The following is a 20,097-nucleotide window of genomic DNA, read 5'->3' as shown; positions in this document are numbered from 1 at the left end:
TATCGATTCAAACTTGGTCTTGAATTACCATTGTGAAGATATCGTATAATCTCATATCGAGCTGACAATTTGCCAGCTTTGCTGGTGAAATCCCACGTCAGCTAAAGAGGGAACGAAATATATTTATAAGAGTATAGAAAATTCTTCCTAACATACGCGTTTTAAAATTGTGCAACTAACGACGATACGTAACGGGTTAAAATAGACAACATCAATTCGTACATAGTCACGAAATACCGTTATAAAGACACGTAAAGATTCGTTATCGAGAGTGGGCATACCAATGGCAAAGTAATGGAGCAGTAGCACGCTTGGAGCCACACAGACACCAATATCTTTCTATTCTTTTCCACCATCAGAATCTGTGCACTTCTCTCTGCACCATTCTGATGACTCAAAGCTCAAAATCCTTCTATATATAGTTAAAGCTAAAGTGCCTGTAATAATTCAATTCCCCATAAACTTTTAATCTAGAAACCAACACTGGAATATTCCCTCAAGATTATAATCATTTTTTAATCATTTAACAAGACTAAACTAGTCACGTACTTCACGAGGATATAACTTTGTAACAACTCAAGCACCGTCAACAGATATTATTAGTCTTACGATTTTAAAACGTGTCCGTTAGAGAGGTTTTTACACCTTATTCTCCTCTCTATCTGATATGGGATCTTACAGACTTTCAACTCCGTAGAGCACATTATGAGAGACATTGAAGGAAGCTAGTTGTTCGGGAAATTGAGACTGCTGGAATCATCAAAACACCAACCACGAGAAGTGAAGATCACAATTGAAAATTGGGTTTGTTTACGAGTTTTTTTCAGAACGATTGTAATCACTTTTGTCAGCTTTAAAATCAATAAGATCGCTCCCGAACATGTCTCGAGTCAAATTTAGCTAAGATCAGCACCGTTACGGATAACGGATAATGATGGTTTTTAAAAAAAAGTGGAAGCATAAGAGAGCACAACCTGTCTAATTCTTTGTATTCTCCCATAATTACAAAAATTCCATTATCTATAATTAATATTAAAATAAAATTAAAAAAAACAAACCCAAACCCAAACCATACCTACCTCAAGGCCTAGGACAAAACACAAAGATAAAAAACCCGAACCAAACCGAAAAAAAATATAAACAAACTCTCACGAGTAACAAAACCCGCTACTTGCTCGAGACTATGACAAACAATATGGTCGTTATCATGTCGAGACGTTACCTTCAATCTGATAGCTCTAAACAGTACCATTCGCACTCTTCGACTTGACAATATGGAACTTCTCAACAGCTCTCGTTCCTTTACGAGTTCCTATTAGGATAGGTAGGTCTGTCCCACACTGCTCATCGTGTCTGTACCAGAATAACTCATTATCCCTTACCAACCACTCTCGACCCAAATCGCTGCCCAAGACACTACGTTCTATCCTATAATGTTCTTTTTTCGAGGATATTTATTAATGATAAGAAGAATTATGATAGTTTTAAGGGCATCTAACGGTCCTGCCAGGACCTCCATAGTAAAAGTAAGTGCCCCAAACGTTATTGCTGCCTTGTCTGATATCATAGCAGTCAGAATGGTCGGCCAAGACATGAAGATTTGTGAGAGGAAGCAAGTTGTTGTCCCAATCAACCACTTGTAAGTTCCTGAAATAAGAGGCTTTGCCAAAGCCTTCTTCAGCAAAGTGGCCACTCCCCATTTGTGTGGCTGTGTGGAACCCTGAAGCTCTTCTGTTCACTACTTCACCTCCAAATTGTACCATGCTTGCATGGCTCCTTAAATGGCTGAATAGAAATGCTGGCCAGTACCCGACGAGCGTACCCGACCCGTACTCGAGCCACCAGTGCCCGTGTTTTGGATCCTGTGGCCATAGTTTAACTTAGATATGCTATGAACAAATGAACACTTAAAAGGGCTTGTTTGATAATGTTTTGGTTGTTCCACAAATGAAGATTTAAAGGGCTGGTTTGGTAGCGTTCTGGTTGTTTCACAAATGAAGACTTAAAGGGCTGGTTTGGTAGCGTTCTGGTTGTTTCACAAATGAAGACTTAAAGGGCTGGTTTGGTAGCGTTCTGGTTGTTTCACAAATGAAAATTTAAAGGGCTCGTTTTTGGTAACATTCTGGTCGTTCCACGAATGAAGACTTAAAGGGCTGGTTTGGTAGCGTTCTGGTTGTTTCACAAATGAAAATTTAAAGGGCTCGTTTTTGGTAACATTCTGGTCGTTCCACGAATGAAGACTTAAAGGGCTGGTTTGGTAGCGTTCTGGTTGTTTCACAAATGAAAATTTAAAGGGCTCGTTTTTGGTAACATTCTGGTCGTTCCACGAATGAAGACTTAAAGGGCTGGTTTGGTAGCGTTCTGGTTGTTTCACAAATGAAAATTTAAAGGGCTCGTTTTTGGTAACATTCTGGTCGTTCCACGAATGAAGACTTAAAGGGCTGGTTTGGTAGCGTTCTGGTTGTTTCACAAATGAAAATTTAAAGGGCTCGTTTTTGGTAACATTCTGGTCGTTCCACGAATGAAGACTTAAAGGGCTGGTTTGGTAGCGTTCTGGTTGTTTCACAAATGAAAATTTAAAGGGCTCGTTTTTGGTAACATTCTGGTCGTTCCACGAATGAAGACTTAAAGGGCTGGTTTGGTAGCGTTCTGGTTGTTTCACAAATGAAAATTTAAAGGGCTCGTTTTTGGTAACATTCTGGTCGTTCCACGAATGAAGACTTAAAGGGCTGGTTTGGTAGCGTTCTGGTTGTTTCACAAATGAAAATTTAAAGGGCTCGTTTTTGGTAACATTCTGGTCGTTCCACGAATGAAGACTTAAAGGGCTTGTTTTTGGTAACATTCTGGTCGTTCCATGAATGAAAACTTAAAGGGCTCGTTTGGTAACATTTTGGTCGTTCTACAAATGAAAACTTAAAGGGCTTGTTTGGTAATATTTTGGTCGTTCCACAAATGAAACCTTAAAGGGCTCGTTTTTTGTAACATTTTGGTCGTTGCACAAATGAAAACTTAAAGGGCTCGTTTGGTAACATTCTAGTTGTTCCACAAATGAACCCGATAACATTCTGGTCGTTTCACAAATGAAAACTTAAAGGGCTCGTTTGGTAACATTCTGGTCATTCCTTATCGTTAGTTTTAAAGAAACGTAAAGATTTGATAACCGAGATCGTACACGAATTTAAAACATTTGACGTTTGAAAAATTTCGGGTTTTTTCTTTTGGGTCAATATAAAAAAAAAAGTGCAATAAATGAACTTACCTTCCAAACCATTAAACCAATATCAAACTGTTTCCCTCTGTAAGAGGAAACAGGCGAAATTGCTGCTCCAATGGCTATCCTGCTATTGGTTTGAACAAATCCTGAACAAAGCAGATTGTAACAACCAGTGGCTTGATAAGCATCAGTCTGCCAACAAAAAAAAAACAACGTTAATTCTGTCTGTTCTTTCAAACCTTAAAGTAATCGAGTTCAAGACATGAAAACTCACTGTCCAGTATGTGAAGAATCTAGGATTGTTGTCGCCATAGAGTTCAGGACTAACCTAAACAAAAGATCAAACGAAAAGGAAGATTAAAGCACAAGAACTTCAAGAACATCCAAGAACACTCAAGAACACTCAAGAACACTCAAGAACTTGCCTGCCATCCAGCTTCTATGGTGTTCAAATCATTGCCAAATGAGCCTGAAATGATCCATATCTGTGATAAGCTGAATTCATATTGATCTGTTACACGAGGTGCCCATATGTTCAAGCTTGCCTTTGCTCCATAATATTGTTCTCCATTAACGAACACCACTGCATGCTGTAATCATTCAACGCTCTTAATCAGCTGAATTTTCATCATTTCAGCTCAAGAAAAACACCTTTTTTGGATGAATAAAGTGACTTTGAGTAATCAAAAAGGAACAATGATTTGGGTTTGAATTCTAACCTCATGGCCATTGCCAGAAGAATCTCTTCTCACATGTCTAATGGGTTTTCTTCCAAATCTTCGAATAGAATTTGCTCTGAAAATGTCTTTTTCTGTTGTTCTTCTGATCGGAATTGTCCCTTCAGGACAAAACTCGCCGGAAGCTGACCATAACTGGTGGTTATCCGCCACTTCCTCCATGGATTTGTTGCTTCTCGGCCTCTCAGGCGGTTCCTGTTCATCAGAAACTTCCAATTCTCTCAATCAACCCAAAAAAATTTCATCCACAGAAAAAGATTCTGATTTTGAATTGGTTTACCAATGGGGAGTGTCCTTTGAGCTCAGGATGGTCAAAGGCAGGCTGGAGATGAGAAAGAACACAGTCTATGACATCACCATCTGAGCTCTGCAACAGAACAGAACAAAACAAAACAAAACATTCAGACAAAAACAACAGCAACCCAGATTGTCAAATTTGCAGAACAATCAAAAACTTCGAGAAAAACCAAGATTTCTTTTACCTGAATTGTCTTGATTGGAGGCTTGTTGATTTTTCGTAAATAAGCTCTGATGTGCTTGAGCTTCTTCAGCTCTTTGGTGGGGTGGAATAAAGTTTGGTTTTTTAGTGGCATTTGATGGGCTATGGAAGTGGAGAAAACAGAAGCCAAAGAAGTAAAAACCAGAAGGACAACAACAAAACAAGAACAGGAAGAACAAGAAGAAGAAGAACAAGAAGAAGCCATTTGGTTGGAATGTTTCGAAGAAGTCGTTTGTTTTACTGTAATGATTTGTGATTTGTAAGTATTGAGGTTGTCTGGTTGTGTGTCTCACAGCTTACTTCATTTCTCTCTAATCTCAGCTCAAGTCCATACAAAAGAGAGAACCATTCCAACAAAAACACAAACTTTGGTTTTGTTTTCTTCTCCTTTGCCTCACCATTCCCAACACAAAATATAAATCTCTCTCTCTCCCTATCTCTCCCTCTCTCTCTCCCTCTAAAGGGTTTGGCTTACTAAAAAATTCCAGACATAAGGGTTTTAAAACAGACCCATTTTAAGTTGAGAACCAACTTTTCATATCAAGCAGTCAAAACATCAAAAAGAGCAGTAAATTTCATTTCTTACCAAAGAGGAGAGAGAAAGAGATGAGAGAGAGAGGGAGAGGGAGAGGGAGAAGGATTCAAGCTTGGAGACTGTACTGAGCTGCAGACAGTTAAGATTTGGGTAAGGAATGGCAGGGACAACATTCAAACCTTAAATGGGAAATCTTCTTACCTTTTTCCTAAGATATCAGTAAAAAAAAACTTACCTCCTTTAAGGTCATTTACCCCTTAAATTTCAACCACAGCTATGTCTGAAAATGATTGCGCTTTCTTTAAGGCACATACCTACACAAACTGCCCAAACCCACTCCATTTCCATTCAATGTCTCTGCAGTTCATCAGTACATTAATGTTGGGTCACTATCTGTAATGGGCAGCTGTAAAAATTTCAGCTTCAAAAAGGAAAAAACTGTAAAATTTTGATGGATGGTGTAAATTTTTTGAGGAAGAACAAAGGTCCCAGGTTTGTTCTTTTTGCAAGAATTTGAAGTGGTGGGTCATTTTCAATGATTATTTCCACACCAAGAAGAGAGGTGGAGGGGTTACTTTTTTTACTCTCTGCTATTCTTTTTTACCATCAAAACTAGATCTTTTGGCTTTGATTATGCTAAATTATGATACCCATTTGCTCACTTCCATGAATAACTCAATCAAAGAACAGTGATTAGGAACATTTTTACCATCAAAATAGGCCATTTGTGACCCAAATCCTTAGAACCCATGTGCTCATTTCCATCAAGATATCAGATAAAGATAGTGTTGGTTGTAAAATGGAATGATTATCATCCTAAATGACTGCCAAAATGGTCTTGAATTTGCTACTTTTCTCATCATGGTTTGCACATTGGATATCATGATCATCATCTCTGCATTGCTGTTGATATCAGTTCTTGATTCAAGAAGTTTATATTGATATGAATGTGAAAATGATGGGTCAATGGAAGAGTTAAGTTGAAGGTTATGAAACTTCACGAAGGTTTTTACTTAGCTTCTAAGAGTTCCAAGAGAAATGCATAAAGGAATATCTAACAGCTAAAATTCCACTATCTTGATCAGTAAATTGGAAGAGAGAATGAGATTTGATTCAAAGCATTGCCTTTTAATCTCATGGACCATTCAACTCCATGAGGAAAAAGAATCCAATCTTCACCATAGACATATGTGAGTGCCCATATGTTTGTGCATCATGATGATACTAACAGTGCCTCTCATTTTTGGCCCTTTAGCCCTTCATTTTCTGCCATTCATGTTGTCTATCCCTGTGCAACTATGAAATCTTTTTTCTTTTTGACATTCCAAAGTCGGTGGGCGTGTAATCGCTTAAGCCCACCGCTAGCAGATACTGTTCTCTTTAGGTTTTCCCTTTCGAGATTTCTCTCAAGGTTTTTAAAACGCGTCTACTAGGAAGAGGTTTCCACACCCTTATAAAGAATGCTTCGTCAACCAATGTGGGATCTCACAAGTAAAGTCCTAGTCTCAAAGTGACTAAGACCTTATCGAGGCAATGACCATTTACGTCTTGTTCGAGCACATCGAAAGCTCGCTCTTATCCGCAAGAACTTCTTTACAAACGCACCAGCTACATCAATGTTCACCCAAATCACAAGTTAATGGCTAACTTAGTCTAAGTTCAACTCTTTACCGAACAACAAACAGGCACTCATTAGGCATGCATCTTATCAGATAAACATGGGAAGAAAAAGGGCTAAAAACCCATCAAATATTTAAAGTCAAGTACCATTTGTTATAAAAAGTAATGATACCCCATGAAGTGTGGCTTGGCACTAGCAGAGGCACAAAAGGGAATGGACATCACCCAAGTTTTGTTTTGTGGGGCTCTGGGAAATGGTGCTTCATGCTTGCCACTTTCAAGGACTCCCCTTTATTTTAATTTATTTGGTGTTAAAATTTAAATTCTCTTCTTTTCAGGCAGCCCCACTTAGAAGTTACAAGCTAAAAACACCTCAGCAACAGCAAAAGAAGCTATGAAGGACAAAGTGGAGGAATAATGGTCCATATTCCAGAGTGGGTCAGTCTCATTAGAACCAACAACCAACACATAATAAAACAGAACAGCCTTGTCAAGTTCTTGCACAGTGAAACCATGCCTTGTTCCTAAAGTTGGTCTGAGTCAACAGATTCCAAGTCATCAAAATCAAAAACAAATGTATTGAATTGTATTTAGATTCTTCACTGATTTTAATTTTAATTTAAAGATTACCTTTTTGAAGGGAAAACATATCTGACTTTGGTTTTGGTAAAAAGGCAACTTACAAATTGCTATTATATATAAGAGTTAGAATTAACCACCGGTGAGATTCTACGTTGGTTGGAGATGGGAACGAAACGTTTAGTCTAAGGGTATAGAAATCTCTCTCTAGCATACACGTTTTAAAATAGTGAGGTTAACAATGATACGTAATGAGCCAAAGCGGACAATATCTATTAGCAGTGAGTTTTGAGTTGTGACAAATGGTATCAAAGCCAGACACTAGGCAATGTGCCAGTGAGAACGCTGGGCTCTCAAAGTGATGAATTATGAGATCCCTCATTGGTCGAAGAGGGGAACGAAGCATTCCTTATAAGGGAGTGGAAACCTCTCTCTAGCAGACGCGTTTTAGAACTGTGAGGTTGACGGTGATATGTAACGAGTCAAAGCGGACAATATCTGTTAGCAGTGGGTTTTGAGCCGTGACAAATGGTATTAGAGCCAGACACCAGGCAATGTACCAGCGAGAACGTTGGGCTCTCAAAGGGGTGGATTATGAGATCCCACATCGGTCGGAGAGGGGAACGAAACATTTCTTATAAAGGAGTGGAAACCTCTCTCTAGCAGACGCGTTTTAGAACCGTGAGGTTGACGACAATATGTAACGGGTCAAAGTGGACAATATCTATTAGCGGTGGGTTTGAGCTATTATAAATGGTATCAAAGCCAGACACTGGGTGGTGTGCCAGCCAGTGAGAACGCTAGGCTCTCAAAAGGAGTGGATTGTGAGATCCCACATCGATCGGAGAGGGGTATGAAGCATTCCTTATAAGGGAGTGGAAACCTCTCTCTAGCAAACACGTTTTAGAATTATGAGGCTAACGACGATACGTTACGTGTCAAGACGGACAATATCTGTTAGCAGTGGGCTTGGATTGTTACAAATAGTGTTAGAGCCAGACACCAGGCGGTGTGTAACGAGGATGCTGGTCCTTAAGAGGGGTGGATTGTGAAATCCCACATCGGTTGGAGATGGAAACAAATCATTCCTTATAAGGGTGTGAAAACCTCTTCCTAGCAGACTCATTAGACTAACGACGATACATAACAAACTAAAACGGACAATATCTATAACCTATAACGTGGAATTACACTGGTGAATCTTGAATACAATGGCTACAAGTGACTCTCATGTGAGACCCATGAGTACAGAACAATTTCCTTTTCACCATATTTAAATAATCAAAGCATCATTAGCCACTAATTACAATTAGCTTTAAAAAGAATGGATTAGAGTTAGGGTAGGTATATTTCTTTCTTGGGGTGTTTCTTCCAATATAATCTCTGTATATTCCTAATGGATATTGAGTGGAAAAAGGAAAGTGCACCTAAGCTTGTGCCCTGTTCATATTCATTAGTCAAGAGTTTATTTATGAGACAGCACTGTTCATATGCTTGTGTTCTAAAGCATGAAATGAAACTTGTTTGAAAAAAAAGGAAAAAAAGTGAGCACTTACAGAGAATAATGTTGGACTGTGATTGGTGGCGGTGGCACTAAGCCTTGAAGAAGAGGTGAGGAAGATGGTGATGTGAGCTCTGCTGATCGTCTGAATGTGGACACCACATGATGCCATCTTTGCAATACAAAAACTGCACCTCTTTTTGCAACCTTTATGAAAGAAAAAAGCACAAATTTCTGTAACTTTTCAAAAGTATCATTACAAAAAATTTGTGTAAAGAGTTTAAATAAATATATGTATTTGTAACGGCCTAAACCCACTACTAGTAGATATTGTTCGCTTTGGCTCGTTACGTATCGCCGTCAGCTTCTACTAGGGAGAGGTTTATACACCTTTATAAGAAATGCATCGTTCTTCTTTTTAACCCACGTGGGATCTCACAATCCACCCCTCTTGGAGTCCAATGTTCTCGTTAACACACTGCCCGGTGTTGGCTCTTATACCATTTGTAATAGCCCAAACCCACTGCTACCAAATATTGTCTGCTTTGATTCGTTACGTATCGCCGTCAGCCTCACGGTTCTAAGACGCGTCTAATAGGGAGAGTTTTCCACACCCTTATAAGGAATGTTTTGTTCTCCTTTTCAACCCACGTGGGATCTCACAATCCACCCCCCTTGGGGCCCAGAGTTCTCGTTGGCACACTGTTCGGTGTCTGGCTCTGATACCACTTCTAATAGCCCAAACACACCGCTAGTAAATATTGTCCGATTTGGTCCATTACGTATTGCTGTCAGCCTCATGGTTTTAAAACGCGTCTACTAGGGAGAGGTTTCCACACCCTTATAAAGAATGCTTCGTCCCCTTCTCCAACCTATGTGGGATCTCACAATCCACCTCCCTTGAGGCCTAGCGTGCTCGCTGGCACACCGCCTAGTGGCTGACTTTGATACTATTTGTAATAGCCCAAGTCCACTGTTAGCAAATATTGTCCGCTTTGGCCTGTTACGTATCGCCGTTAGCTTCACGGTTTTAAAACGCGTCTACTAGGGAGAGGTTTCCACACCCTTATAAGGAATTCTTCGATCCCCTCTCCAATCCACGTGAGATCTCACAATCTACCTCTCTTAGGGCCCAACGTCCTCGCTGACACACCGTACGATGTCTGACCCTGATACCATTTGTAACAGCCCAAACCCACTGCTAGTAAATATTGTCCACTTTGGCCCGTTACGTATCATCATCAGCCTTACGGTTTTAAAATGCGTCTAATAAGAAGAGGTTTCCACACCCTTATAAAGAATTCTTCTATCCCCTCTCCAACCCACGTGGGATCTCATAATCCACCCCTTTTGGGGCCGAACGTCCTCGTTGACACATCGTACGATGTCTAGCCCTGATACCATTTGTAACAGTCCAAACCCACCGCTAGCAAATACCGTCCATTTTGGCCAATTACGTATCGCCGTCAGCCTCACGGTTATAAAACGTGTCTACTAAGGAGAAGCTTTCACACTCTTATGAAAAATGCTTCGTTCCCCTCTCCCACCCCCTTCGGATCTCACATAATATGCTCGGTTTTGTTCTTCTAACATATATTTCAAAAGCCGGTCAAAAAAGCACTAGGCTGTAAATACTTTGTTACTAAGTAATACACTTTTTGGCAGCATATATGAAAAAGAAAATACATGACCAAAGAACTATTAACTGGTTTCAAATATAAACATGAAGTATAATCTGAATTCAGTTTCTTAATCCATTCTAGTGCACCAACCACTATGGTTTTACTTTGCCGCCCAAATTGACAAAATAAAATATGCAACAACCAACCATCATGAACTAGAGGAAAATGAGCTTCTGATTAAGCCTTAAAAGTAAAGAAAAGACCCTCCTTCTCTGGTCCCTAAAGATTGCAGGGTTTGACCCGTTACGTATCGCCGTCAGCTCATGATTTTAAAACGCGTCTGCTAGGGAGAGGTTTCCACACCTTTATAAGGAATGTTTCGTTCTCCTCTCTAACCAAGGTGGGATCACTCAATCCACCTCTCTTGAGGGCTCAGCGTCTTCGCTGACACAGAGTAGACGTGCATGTTTTTGTGGAAAGAGCATAAATTCTTAATGGAATGATAAAAAGGTGGGAGGAATATGAATTGGATTCTCCATAGTGAAAGGTAAAGAATAAATTTATTGTCAATCAAAAAAGAGAGAGCTGTAAGCTATGTTGAAGCTGAGGAATAAGTAGACGACATACCTCTATTTGTAAACAAAGTAATTTCTTCCTTTTGACAAATCTAGAAGATTTCTTGTCTGCTTGTCTGTCATACAAAACATCCTGCAGCTGAAAGAAGCCAAACTGGTGTAGATTTTGTGTTTGATGTCAACCTGGTTCCAAATGAGGTTAAAACTTAGGGAGTACAATGGTCTGAAGTAATATCTCATCATGTATCGAACTAAGCTCACTGCTAGTAGATATTGTCTTCTTTGGATTTTCCCTTTCGAGCTTTCCTTCGAGGTTTTTAAAATGCATCGGTTAGGGAGAGGTTTCCACACCTTTATATAGAATATTTCGTTCTCCTCTCTAACCAATGTGGGATCTCACAATCTACCACCCTTCAGGGCGTAGCGTCCTAGTTGACACTCGTTCCCTTCTCTAATCAATGTAGGACCTCCCAATCCACCCCCTTCAGGGCCAGCGTTCTTGCTGGCACACCGCCTCATGTCCACCTCCCTTCGAGGCTCAGCCTCCTCATTGGCACATTGCCTAGTGTCTGGCTCTGATACCATTTGTAACGACTCAAGCCCACTATTAATAGATATTGTCCTCTTTGGGTTTTCCCTTTCGGGCTTTTCCTTAAGGTTTTTAAAACACGTCGGTTAGGTAGAGGTTTTCACACCCTTATAAAGAATGCTTCGTTCTCCTCTCCAACTGATGTGGGATCTCACAATCCACTCTCCTTCGGGGACCAGCGTCTTTGTTGGCACACCGCCTCAGGTTCACCTCCCTTTGGAGATCAGCCTCCTCATTGTCTGACTCTGATACCATTTGTAACGACCAAAACCCACTGCTAACAAATATTGTCCTCTTTGGGTTTTCCCTCAAGGTTTTTAAAACACGTCTGCTAGGGAGAGGTTTCCACACTTTTATAAAGAATGCTTCGTTCTCCTCTCCAACCGATATGGGATCTCACAATCCACCCTCCTTTGAGGCCCAGCGTCCTCGTTGGCACTCGTTCCCTTCTCTAATCAATGTAGGTCCCCCCAATCCACCCCCTTCAAGGCCCAACGTCCACTTCCCTTTGGAGCTCAGCCTCCTCATTGGCATATTGCCCCGTGTCTGGCTCTGATGCCATTTGTAACAACCAAAGCCCACCGCTAACAAATATTGTCCTCTTTAGGTTTTCCCTCAAGCTTTTTAAAACGTGTCTGCTAGGGAGAGGTTTCCACACCCTATAAAGAATGCTCGTTCTCCTCTCCAACCAACGTGGGATCTCACACAAAAGGCTAAGCGGTAGTACACCGTTCAAGATGAGGATGATATACAGTAAGATCTAGCAAGCTAAGAACAATAATTATCTCGGCAGTTCATCAAATTGAAACGCCTGGTTACGTCCCAAATCACTTACTCTGCAGCATGCAACATACAACCAAAAGAAAGCAGTGAACTTTGGTGCACCATGGTTCATGTGCAGTGACTTGTTCATGTTTTCTTTCTGTAATGTTGGCATATATATGGTGGAAGCCATTGAAGTATGGAACCAATATTTCTGATAAACACAAAAAATGAGTACTCAAAATGCTAAGGTAACAGTACACTGTTCTGTGCAATTGTATGCTAAGTGACAGATGATTCTTCAACATTCAAAAGAAGAATTTAAGAACTTTGTTCTTGATTCAAACAAAGCATCCAAATCCAACTTTCATTGAATTTAAAAGGAAAAGAAAGAAAGCAGCCTGAACATTCTTCTAAGCCACAGCTGATTCTCTTAAAATGGTTTCTGAAAAGACTGATATTTTGAGAATGATGTTTCTTTCTTCAGCTTCTTAAGGTCGCCGCCACTGTCAATCAGTCCATTGCTAGTAGTACCATAATCCCGCAGCGAATTACGTAGTTGTGAAAACATCTCCTTAGTCGATGTGTTTTAAAAATCTTGCGGGGAAGTTCGAAAGGGAAAACCCAAAAGAGGATAATATCTACTAGCAGTGGGCTTGAGTTGTTACAAATGATATCAGAGCCAGATACTGGAGGTGTGCCAACGAGGATCCTGAGCTCCAAAGGAGGGTGGACACGTGGCGGTGTGCCAATGAGAACACTGGGCTCTAAAGGGGGTGGATTGTGAGATCGCACGTCGATTGAAGAGGAGAACGAAAACATTCTTTATAAGGATATGAAAACCTCTCCCTAGCATATGCGTTTTAAAACCCTTAAGGGGAAGCTCGAAAGGGAAAGTTGAAATAGGACAATATCTACTAGTGGTGGGCTTGGGTTGTTACAAATGGTATCAGAGTAGACATCGGGGGTGTGCCAGCAAGGACGCTGAGCTCCAAAGGGAGGTGGACATGGGGCAGTGTGCCAGAGAGGACGCTGGTCCCCGGAGGAGGTGGATTGTGAGATCCCAAATTAGTTGGAGAGGGGAACGAAACATTCTTTATAAGGGTGTGAAAACATCTCCCTAGCAGATGCGTTTTAAAAATCTTGTGGGGAAGTCCGACAGGGAAAACCCAAAAGAGGACAATATCTACTAGCAGTGGGCTTGGATTATTACAAATGGTATCAGAGCCAGATATTGGAGATGTGCCAACGAGGATGCTGAGCTCCAAAAGAGGGTGGACACGGGACGGTGTGCCAATGAAGACACTAGGCCCTAAAGGAGGTGGATTGAGAGATCTCACATTGATTGGAGAGAAGAACGAAACATTCTTTATAAGGACGTGAAAACCTCTCCCTAGTATTTGCGTTTTCAAACCCTTGAAGGGAAGCCTGAAAGAGAAAGTCTAAATAGGATAATATCTACTAGTGGTGGACTTAGGTTGTTACAAACGGTTTCAGAGTGATATTAGCAGTGTGCCAGCAAGGACGTTGAGCTCCAAAGGAAGGTGGATACGGAGCGGTGTACCAGTAGATTGTGAAATCTGACACAAGTTGGAGAGGAGAATACAGTCCTGCAACAGGTTTGATCATCGTTTCAAAGGATAACAATTCCCCTTTAGTGTGAAGCCATGCCAAATAGCTCTTAGAACTGTAACTATCCTAAAGACTAACTAGTGATCCTAATGGATGAAATCGGTGCCTCCCTCGTCTCCTTCGCCTACGACGGCTTAGAATGCTCATCTTATCGCTCTCTTATACCTGTGTAAGGGTCTTGTATAAAGCCTTTCCAACGTAACATTTAGCAACAAATAAATCATTAACCCAACAAGTGCATATGCAAAATGGAATAATCTCAAATAGACGAAGAAAATTCAAGAATGTTCGAGCGTCTTCGTTCCTTCACCTATTTATTCCTTGATTATGCAGGAACCCCTAGTTTTCCTTTCTGATGGACCGAAAAGTTCTAGACCGTTCAATTCCATCACTAGCAGATATGGTTCTTTTTGGGTTTCCCTCAAAGTTTTTAAGACGCGTCTGACAAGGAGGGGTTTCTACACCCTTATAAATAATGCTCGTTCTCCTCCCAAACCAACGTGGGATCTCACAGAAAGTGATCTAATAGCTTGCATATATTAGTGCTGTACAGCACCCGGATGGAATTTTTGTGATCTAATAGCTTGCATATATTAGTGCTATACCCGGATGGAATTTTTGAGATGTAAATTCATCGGTATTAGTATTTTTATTAATGGTAATTTAAATGAAAATGATAATTATTTCCCCTTTAATTAATTACGGAATAAATAGATGGGCCTGGAGAAAGCCCAAATTTATAGATGGTGGCCCAAGTGGAAGCCCAGTAGTTCACTCGGTGGAAGAATCCGAGTATGGATTTTGGACTCAGTTCGGTCAACCCAATTTCCTAAACGGGTCATTAATTTCCCACTCGGAATAGCCATTAACGCTACCTTACCCTCTGGTTTCATTTGTGGCTTCCTTATCGTCTACAGTTCAGGTTCCTCAGAAACCTTCAATTCCTCATTCCAGGTTCCATCTTCCTCAATCCTCCGTCTCTTCTTCTCTTCCGTTTTCTATTTCCATATCTTTGATTGTCGGCGGGAAGGCTGTTGTTTCCATTTTGATCCTCTCTCTGTCGCTGCCGTACTAGAAGGGCGCATGAATTCTAATTCAAGGGTTAGTTTGGGATTTGAATTACCTACTGCTCTATATCTTGGGCTTCGTTAACGAATTTTCGAATTCGTTTCGGTTTTGTAAATAGGTTGGTAGTTTAGTTAATTGCTGGTTGGAATAATTTGATGAGGATGCTAGAAATTTGACATTTTGAAGTTCTATGTCGTCCGGTCTGATGTTTTCTTTATCAGAAAGTGAGATTGTTTTTCCCTGGTGCATGCTGGAAATTAGGTAGTTAACAGTCATGTAATTGACCTGCTTGGGTACGGAGGAACAATGGAGGATAAGGTTGATTTTTTCGTTTTTTGTTTGTCCTTCGGATACTCGAAAGCCATAGCTTCTGCCTTTAAATATTGCTTCTGTTTTTCTGATTTGTTTTCTGACAGTTCATGAAGGTTTTGTTTAATAATACTTGATAATCTTTTATAAGATGCGCAATGCGTAAATGTGTAGTTTGGAGATTGTGGTTCCTTTTCCAATATGAGCTGATTGCGTCCTTCATGTAGAATTTCATTCTTCATATCAATACTGAGATAGGTCTGTTTAGAGTTTATGTTTTATAATGTTTTATGTATTTTTTGAGTTTACTATTCGGCACCAAGATGGTTTATCCATGCTGTCTTGCTATGTTTTAGCAATTTGGTCGTAGTTCAATACTTGTGTAATGAAATGATGACAAGTCTGGTTTCTCTTTGTTTGAATCAGGTGCTTTGATTAAATGATTTGGTCGTTAAGGTCTAGAAGATGGCCTTAATTACCCATCATCCTCAGGTATTTGAGAAATCATAAAGTAAACTCTTTGAATTTCAAGTGAATAAATTCTCGTTTTTCATGCCATGAACGTCTGGATGTATTTCAGGTCATATTTGTGAAAGGGAGTGCCTCTCATTTGCTTGTTTAGCATGTAACTGTTTTCATTATAAATAAAAAGGCTTAAATAGAAAAACTAATGGGAACTGTATTTCAATGTCTCTAAAGAAATCGGTCCTTGGGTAAGAAAACAACCATTTTGTACGAATGAGTTTTTAGATAGTCATGAAGAAATTTTCAAACTCGTATGTATCAATTGGCTAAAAAAACTATTATTTACTCTTATTCATCTAGATATTGGCTTCCATATGTGTCTGATTTTATTCCCACATTTTACTTTTCCTTGGCCGTTTGCAATCCTCATTGTCTACAACCTTGCTCGTGTTGTAGGGTTCTTATGCAGAATTTTTATCAAGATTTTCGTCCTGGAATGGTTCTTTGAAGCTAAAACAGTATGTAACATCTGTTCGCACAGCTAGGGGAGATGAACATTGCACCCCATTAAGGAGCAATGTTTGTTTAAGGTAAGGGCTTTGAAAATCTCTTCAGCTTTTTGTTTTTTTTGGACATTGTTTCTCTCAGTTTTCTTTTCTTGTCTCAGTTGTCCATTTTCTTTAAATCTCTAAACCACTCTCAAATTTTAAAAGTTAATATTGAACTAAATTTGAACCTCAAGCCATGTTCATCATAGTTGAAAGATCATTAGAGATTGTCAGAAAGGCATTCTACTCACTTTGTCAGTCACGAACTTTGTCACTAAAGTGACCCCCAAGGGACAGCGCTGTTGGGTGAGACATGGGTCTTTGAGTTTCACCTACCCAGAAGTCATGTTTTCAAACCTTCGAGTGATCTTAATAAGAAAATTCCTCATTTCTTAAGTTCAGGCCAAAGGACGGGCGCACCCAAATTAGTAAGGTTGGGGCCCTTGATGCTGGGTTATCAAAGAAAAACTTCTGTGACTGAAGTTAACATTTTCATGTTGTCAAATTTCTGTGCCATATTTTATTAGGTGATTAGTCTATCATGCTGCTTGTTGCCTATATACTTCGGGATACATTTACGCTGAAAGTACACAATTTCCTGTTCTTGTAATATTGAGATGATTTTTAACTTGAGTGTTGAATTGAATTAATCTAGTCATATAGCTTACCTTCCCTTGAAGTTTCTCTTTTGTTCATGGGGATCCTTGTTCATCATGAACAATGGTGTTGTGCTTGCCCCTGAAGTCTCTCTGATGTGCTGTATTCTTGTATCATATATAAACTATGTTGTGTATCCTTGACCCAAAACTCATGGAGCTTATTTTCAGTGTAGGGACTCCTCGATTATATGGACCAAGACCTAATCTCTTGAGAGTTTCGGCCTTCAAAAGCAGTGCTCGTATAGATGATGGGACAGGTGGGGTAGCAAATGGATCTAAGATTCCCAACTACCCTGTAAAGTTTAAAGATGATGATTGTTGTACAGAAACTCCAAAGGCAAACAATGTTCCACTTTGCTATGCCTCTGGAGCAAATGAGGATATTGCTCCATCTCCTGCAATTCAAAATTTGTTCAAGAAATGGTTGGAATTGTTGCGCAGACAACCCGTAGGTAAAGATGTGGATGAAATTCTAGAGGATCTGCCCTCGGCAGGGATGTCAGATATTCAGCAGGAGTCCAATAAAAAGAAAAGCAATGAGATTTTGCGAGGTGTTTGGTTCCATTTTTGGGGACTTAATGCAGCAGTGAAGATACCTTTGCTCGTATTGTAAGTAGCTATTTACTTGTTTACGTATGCTCCTTGAACTTGGTTTTGATTTTATCTCATTGTTAAGCAAGGACTCAACACTATTATCTATTTGAAGCTGTAGAGTATTGATGTTCCCTTATTTAATGAGAAATCAAGCTTTGACTAAGACAAGGGAAGAATTCCAAAGGTTAATAAAAAAAGGGAATAGCCCAGTGCCCACCACCACCACAATAGGAGCCTGAACAAAGAAATAAAATGTTGCAAAAAATGCTCCATTTATCAATGTTAAAGGTAAAGGGTAATTACAGAACTCTTTGGTAAAATTTGTCAAAAGGAACTCTTTCGTAAAAGCCAGCCAAAGTGAGGCATTCAACCTAGTTATAAATTACACCTCCCTCTAAGGGCTTTCAACTCTCTGAGAATTCTTCGCCAAATATCCCACCAAATGTTCCACAAAATAGCCTGAACGGTTGCATGCACAAGGAAACCATACTATCCTAGTCCCAAAACAGCAGATGAAGCATCTCCTCCCATGATCTATTACAAGCCTAGCACGCCAAAAGTCTTAGGGAAGAAAAAATCTCTCTTATTGAAGTCGTGAGATGACACTCTCATAATACACGATCCAAAACCTCAAGACATTTGCTTAAGACACATGACTAAGGCCTTAGCAGCGTAGAAGAAGACATTTTAATGAAAATCAATAATGTTAAGCCTCCCATGTAAGACCTACCGGACAAAGAGTTTGCCTTTCTTGGTGTCTCTAACCTTTCACAATAAATAAAACAAAGACTTGGGTTGATGGGAACAATCGAATGAAAAATGAACTACACGAGAATGACCGAGATGTCTCGAATGAAGCAGAGGGTTTGAATCATCTTACTTTTTTTATGACTATCATTATTTGTAGGTTCATCCAATAGAAGGAGAGAGAAAAAGGGAAAGTTCAATTTATCTTGCTGTTGTTGTGAACAAAGAAAACACAATCTATCGTTGATAATGGAATAAGTTATAAGCAAAAATGTTGAATTTCCCAATAGGAGTTCACACAAAGGCTCCTGAATTTAAAAGGATGAGTAAGTACTTAAAGAATATGAAATCTTACACCATCAGCTTCTTGTTGTTTCTTAACTATAAAAAGACTTTAAATTTCATTCAACTTTGTAATTCTTCCCCACCCCTTCCCTGCTTCATAAGTTGTTAGTCCTTGGTTATCTTAGAAGGATTTAATGCTAGATTTATGTAGTTATGTGCAACTTCGTAGCACTATGAATAACAAGAACAAGCTTGCTCGTGTCAGTGATATTAAAATGTAAATGCGGTGGGGATGTTTTCCCATTTTGAGTAGGAACAGAAAGTCTCATTCTCATCACATTTACATTTTCGACTAATGATATTAGTATGCTTCTCCTTACTTTTCATAAGTACGAATGAATTATGACTAGAATATATATGCTCGGCCATACAATCGTCTCTTCCACGTGCAATGTCACATATGAATTCTTTTATAACTGTGACTGTCATGATATAGTTGAATGCTTCTTTATCATCCATATTTTATGCTAGTGCCTGTCTTGAATCTTTTTATATTTATTATTCTCAATGCCGTTCTTTTTCTCAGTGTTCCTATGTACCTGGTGATCAACGTGTTTTATGGTGCTGAAGTTTCAAGAGAATTGACTCCTCTCTGGGTTTTTGGGCCCTTCATTACTGCTTTCTACGTTAAGATGTTTCTCTGGTTGAGTTCCCTCTATATCTTCAGCTTTAAGTTGACTGCTAAACTAGTAAGGAACTCCCCCACTTACTACCAGACAGTGCATCACTATGTGATACAAGGGAAACTTAAAGAAGAGTTCGTAGCTCGTTTCTTGCAACCGATAGTCAACATTAAGAATCTAAAGAACAAAGAACTATTGCTAAGAAAGCTCATGGAGTTAAGAGAGTGGATTGTCGATAAGTACCTTGATTTTGTGGAATTAATTTGGCCATACTACTGCCGAACAATCAGGTTTTTAAAGAGAGCTAATCTGATTTAGACTATGGTTTGTATTTTGAAGCAAATCTCTTACCAAAATCGAAGGCTGGATGGATCCTGTTTCTTTCTCACATTATCTAAGAAGCTTGATTTGCCATTAAAGCATGTCTGGCCTTCCACTTTTTGTGGGAGTATATTAGTGTTTAATGAGCTAAGCAAGGATCAGAATGACTTGAGTTGTCTGATTTTGTGACTGTTGTGATGAGGATGTAATTCTTTTTCCCTTGTTCTTTTAATTGGAAGAGGTCCCATTTAGTTGCGTTTTTCCTGTTATAGTGATGTATGTGTAAGCATTGTCAACTTGAATTTTATCAATTAGTCTTTCCATATTATATTGTTTCGTTATTCATTTGGATGAACTGAAACTCTCTCACGCAGGGGTCAAGGACATGCCAACAGAACAAGGTCAAAGGTGATTGATTTTAAAGCATATATGATCAGCTTAGTGGTTGCTATATGCTTTTGACTTTGAGAACTTCTAATCCATTATGCAGATTTTGATTAGTTTAATCCTTGGAACTTGTATAGTTATGGTCAAATGCAAAAATTTTAGTATA

General features: G+C 39.5%; 3 protein-coding genes across 8 annotated transcripts; 1 reads left to right on the top strand and 2 right to left on the bottom strand.

The window, feature by feature from the left end:
* Positions 1–960: 960 nt before the first annotated feature.
* On the bottom strand, positions 961–5,164 carry LOC111456810. The gene is made up of 7 exons (XM_023098818.1): positions 4,434–5,164; positions 4,232–4,318; positions 3,934–4,146; positions 3,640–3,804; positions 3,489–3,542; positions 3,260–3,406; positions 961–1,862 (listed from the first exon to the last, which is right to left on the bottom strand). The coding sequence occupies exons 1-7, from the start codon at positions 4,653–4,655 to the stop codon at positions 1,485–1,487; spliced, it is 1,266 nt and encodes a 421-aa protein (XP_022954586.1). The 5' UTR covers positions 4,656–5,164; the 3' UTR covers positions 961–1,484.
* On the bottom strand, positions 1,869–3,253 carry LOC111456817. 2 transcript variants are annotated; one of them, XM_023098831.1, is made up of 2 exons: positions 2,960–3,253; positions 1,869–2,912 (listed from the first exon to the last, which is right to left on the bottom strand). In XM_023098831.1, the coding sequence occupies exon 2, from the start codon at positions 2,840–2,842 to the stop codon at positions 2,036–2,038; it is 807 nt and encodes a 268-aa protein (XP_022954599.1). In that variant the 5' UTR covers positions 2,843–2,912; positions 2,960–3,253; the 3' UTR covers positions 1,869–2,035. The 2 variants fall into 2 exon arrangements, with proteins under 2 accessions (XP_022954599.1, XP_022954600.1); XM_023098832.1 differs by having other exon boundaries at positions 1,869–2,921; positions 2,960–2,975.
* A 9,563-nt stretch (positions 5,165–14,727) lies between the features above and the next one.
* On the top strand, positions 14,728–19,881 carry LOC111456815. Of its 5 annotated transcripts, none has more exons than XM_023098828.1 (6): positions 14,730–14,966; positions 15,155–15,251; positions 15,669–15,734; positions 16,164–16,297; positions 17,083–17,523; positions 19,127–19,881. In XM_023098828.1, exons 3-6 carry the CDS (start codon positions 15,708–15,710, stop codon positions 19,539–19,541), a joined length of 1,017 nt encoding a protein of 338 aa, XP_022954596.1. In that variant the 5' UTR covers positions 14,730–14,966; positions 15,155–15,251; positions 15,669–15,707; the 3' UTR covers positions 19,542–19,881. The 5 variants fall into 5 exon arrangements, with proteins under 5 accessions (XP_022954597.1, XP_022954596.1, XP_022954593.1 ...); XM_023098825.1 differs by having other exon boundaries at positions 14,730–15,051; XM_023098829.1 differs by lacking the exon at positions 15,155–15,251 and having other exon boundaries at positions 14,728–14,819.
* Positions 19,882–20,097: the final 216 nt, after the last annotated feature.

The sequence above is a fragment of the Cucurbita moschata genome, unplaced genomic scaffold (assembly GCF_002738365.1).
Source record: "Cucurbita moschata cultivar Rifu unplaced genomic scaffold, Cmos_1.0 Cmo_Scf00019, whole genome shotgun sequence".
In the NCBI taxonomy this organism is placed as follows: domain Eukaryota; kingdom Viridiplantae; phylum Streptophyta; class Magnoliopsida; order Cucurbitales; family Cucurbitaceae; genus Cucurbita; species Cucurbita moschata.
Note: the sequence above shows the minus strand (reverse complement) of the source record. Positions and strands in the feature narration are given on the sequence as shown.

Coding starts and splice junctions, on each gene's coding strand:
- LOC111456817 (XM_023098831.1), bottom strand. CDS start 2,842: ATGTTACCAAAAACAAGCCCTTTAAGTCTTCATTCGTGGAACGACCAG.
- LOC111456810 (XM_023098818.1), bottom strand. CDS start 4,655: ATGGCTTCTTCTTGTTCTTCTTCTTCTTGTTCTTCCTGTTCTTGTTTT. Junction 3,407..3,488: donor GATTCTTCACATACTGGACA/GTGAGTTTTCAT, acceptor TTTTGTTGGCAG/ACTGATGCTTATCAAGCCAC. Junction 1,863..3,259: donor TTGGTTTAATGGTTTGGAAG/GTAAGTTCATTT, acceptor CTATGGCCACAG/GATCCAAAACACGGGCACTG.
- LOC111456815 (XM_023098829.1), top strand. CDS start 15,708: ATGGCCTTAATTACCCATCATCCTCAG. Junction 16,298..17,082: donor AGGAGCAATGTTTGTTTAAG/GTAAGGGCTTTG, acceptor GCTTATTTTCAG/TGTAGGGACTCCTCGATTAT. Junction 17,524..19,126: donor AAGATACCTTTGCTCGTATT/GTAAGTAGCTAT, acceptor TCTTTTTCTCAG/TGTTCCTATGTACCTGGTGA.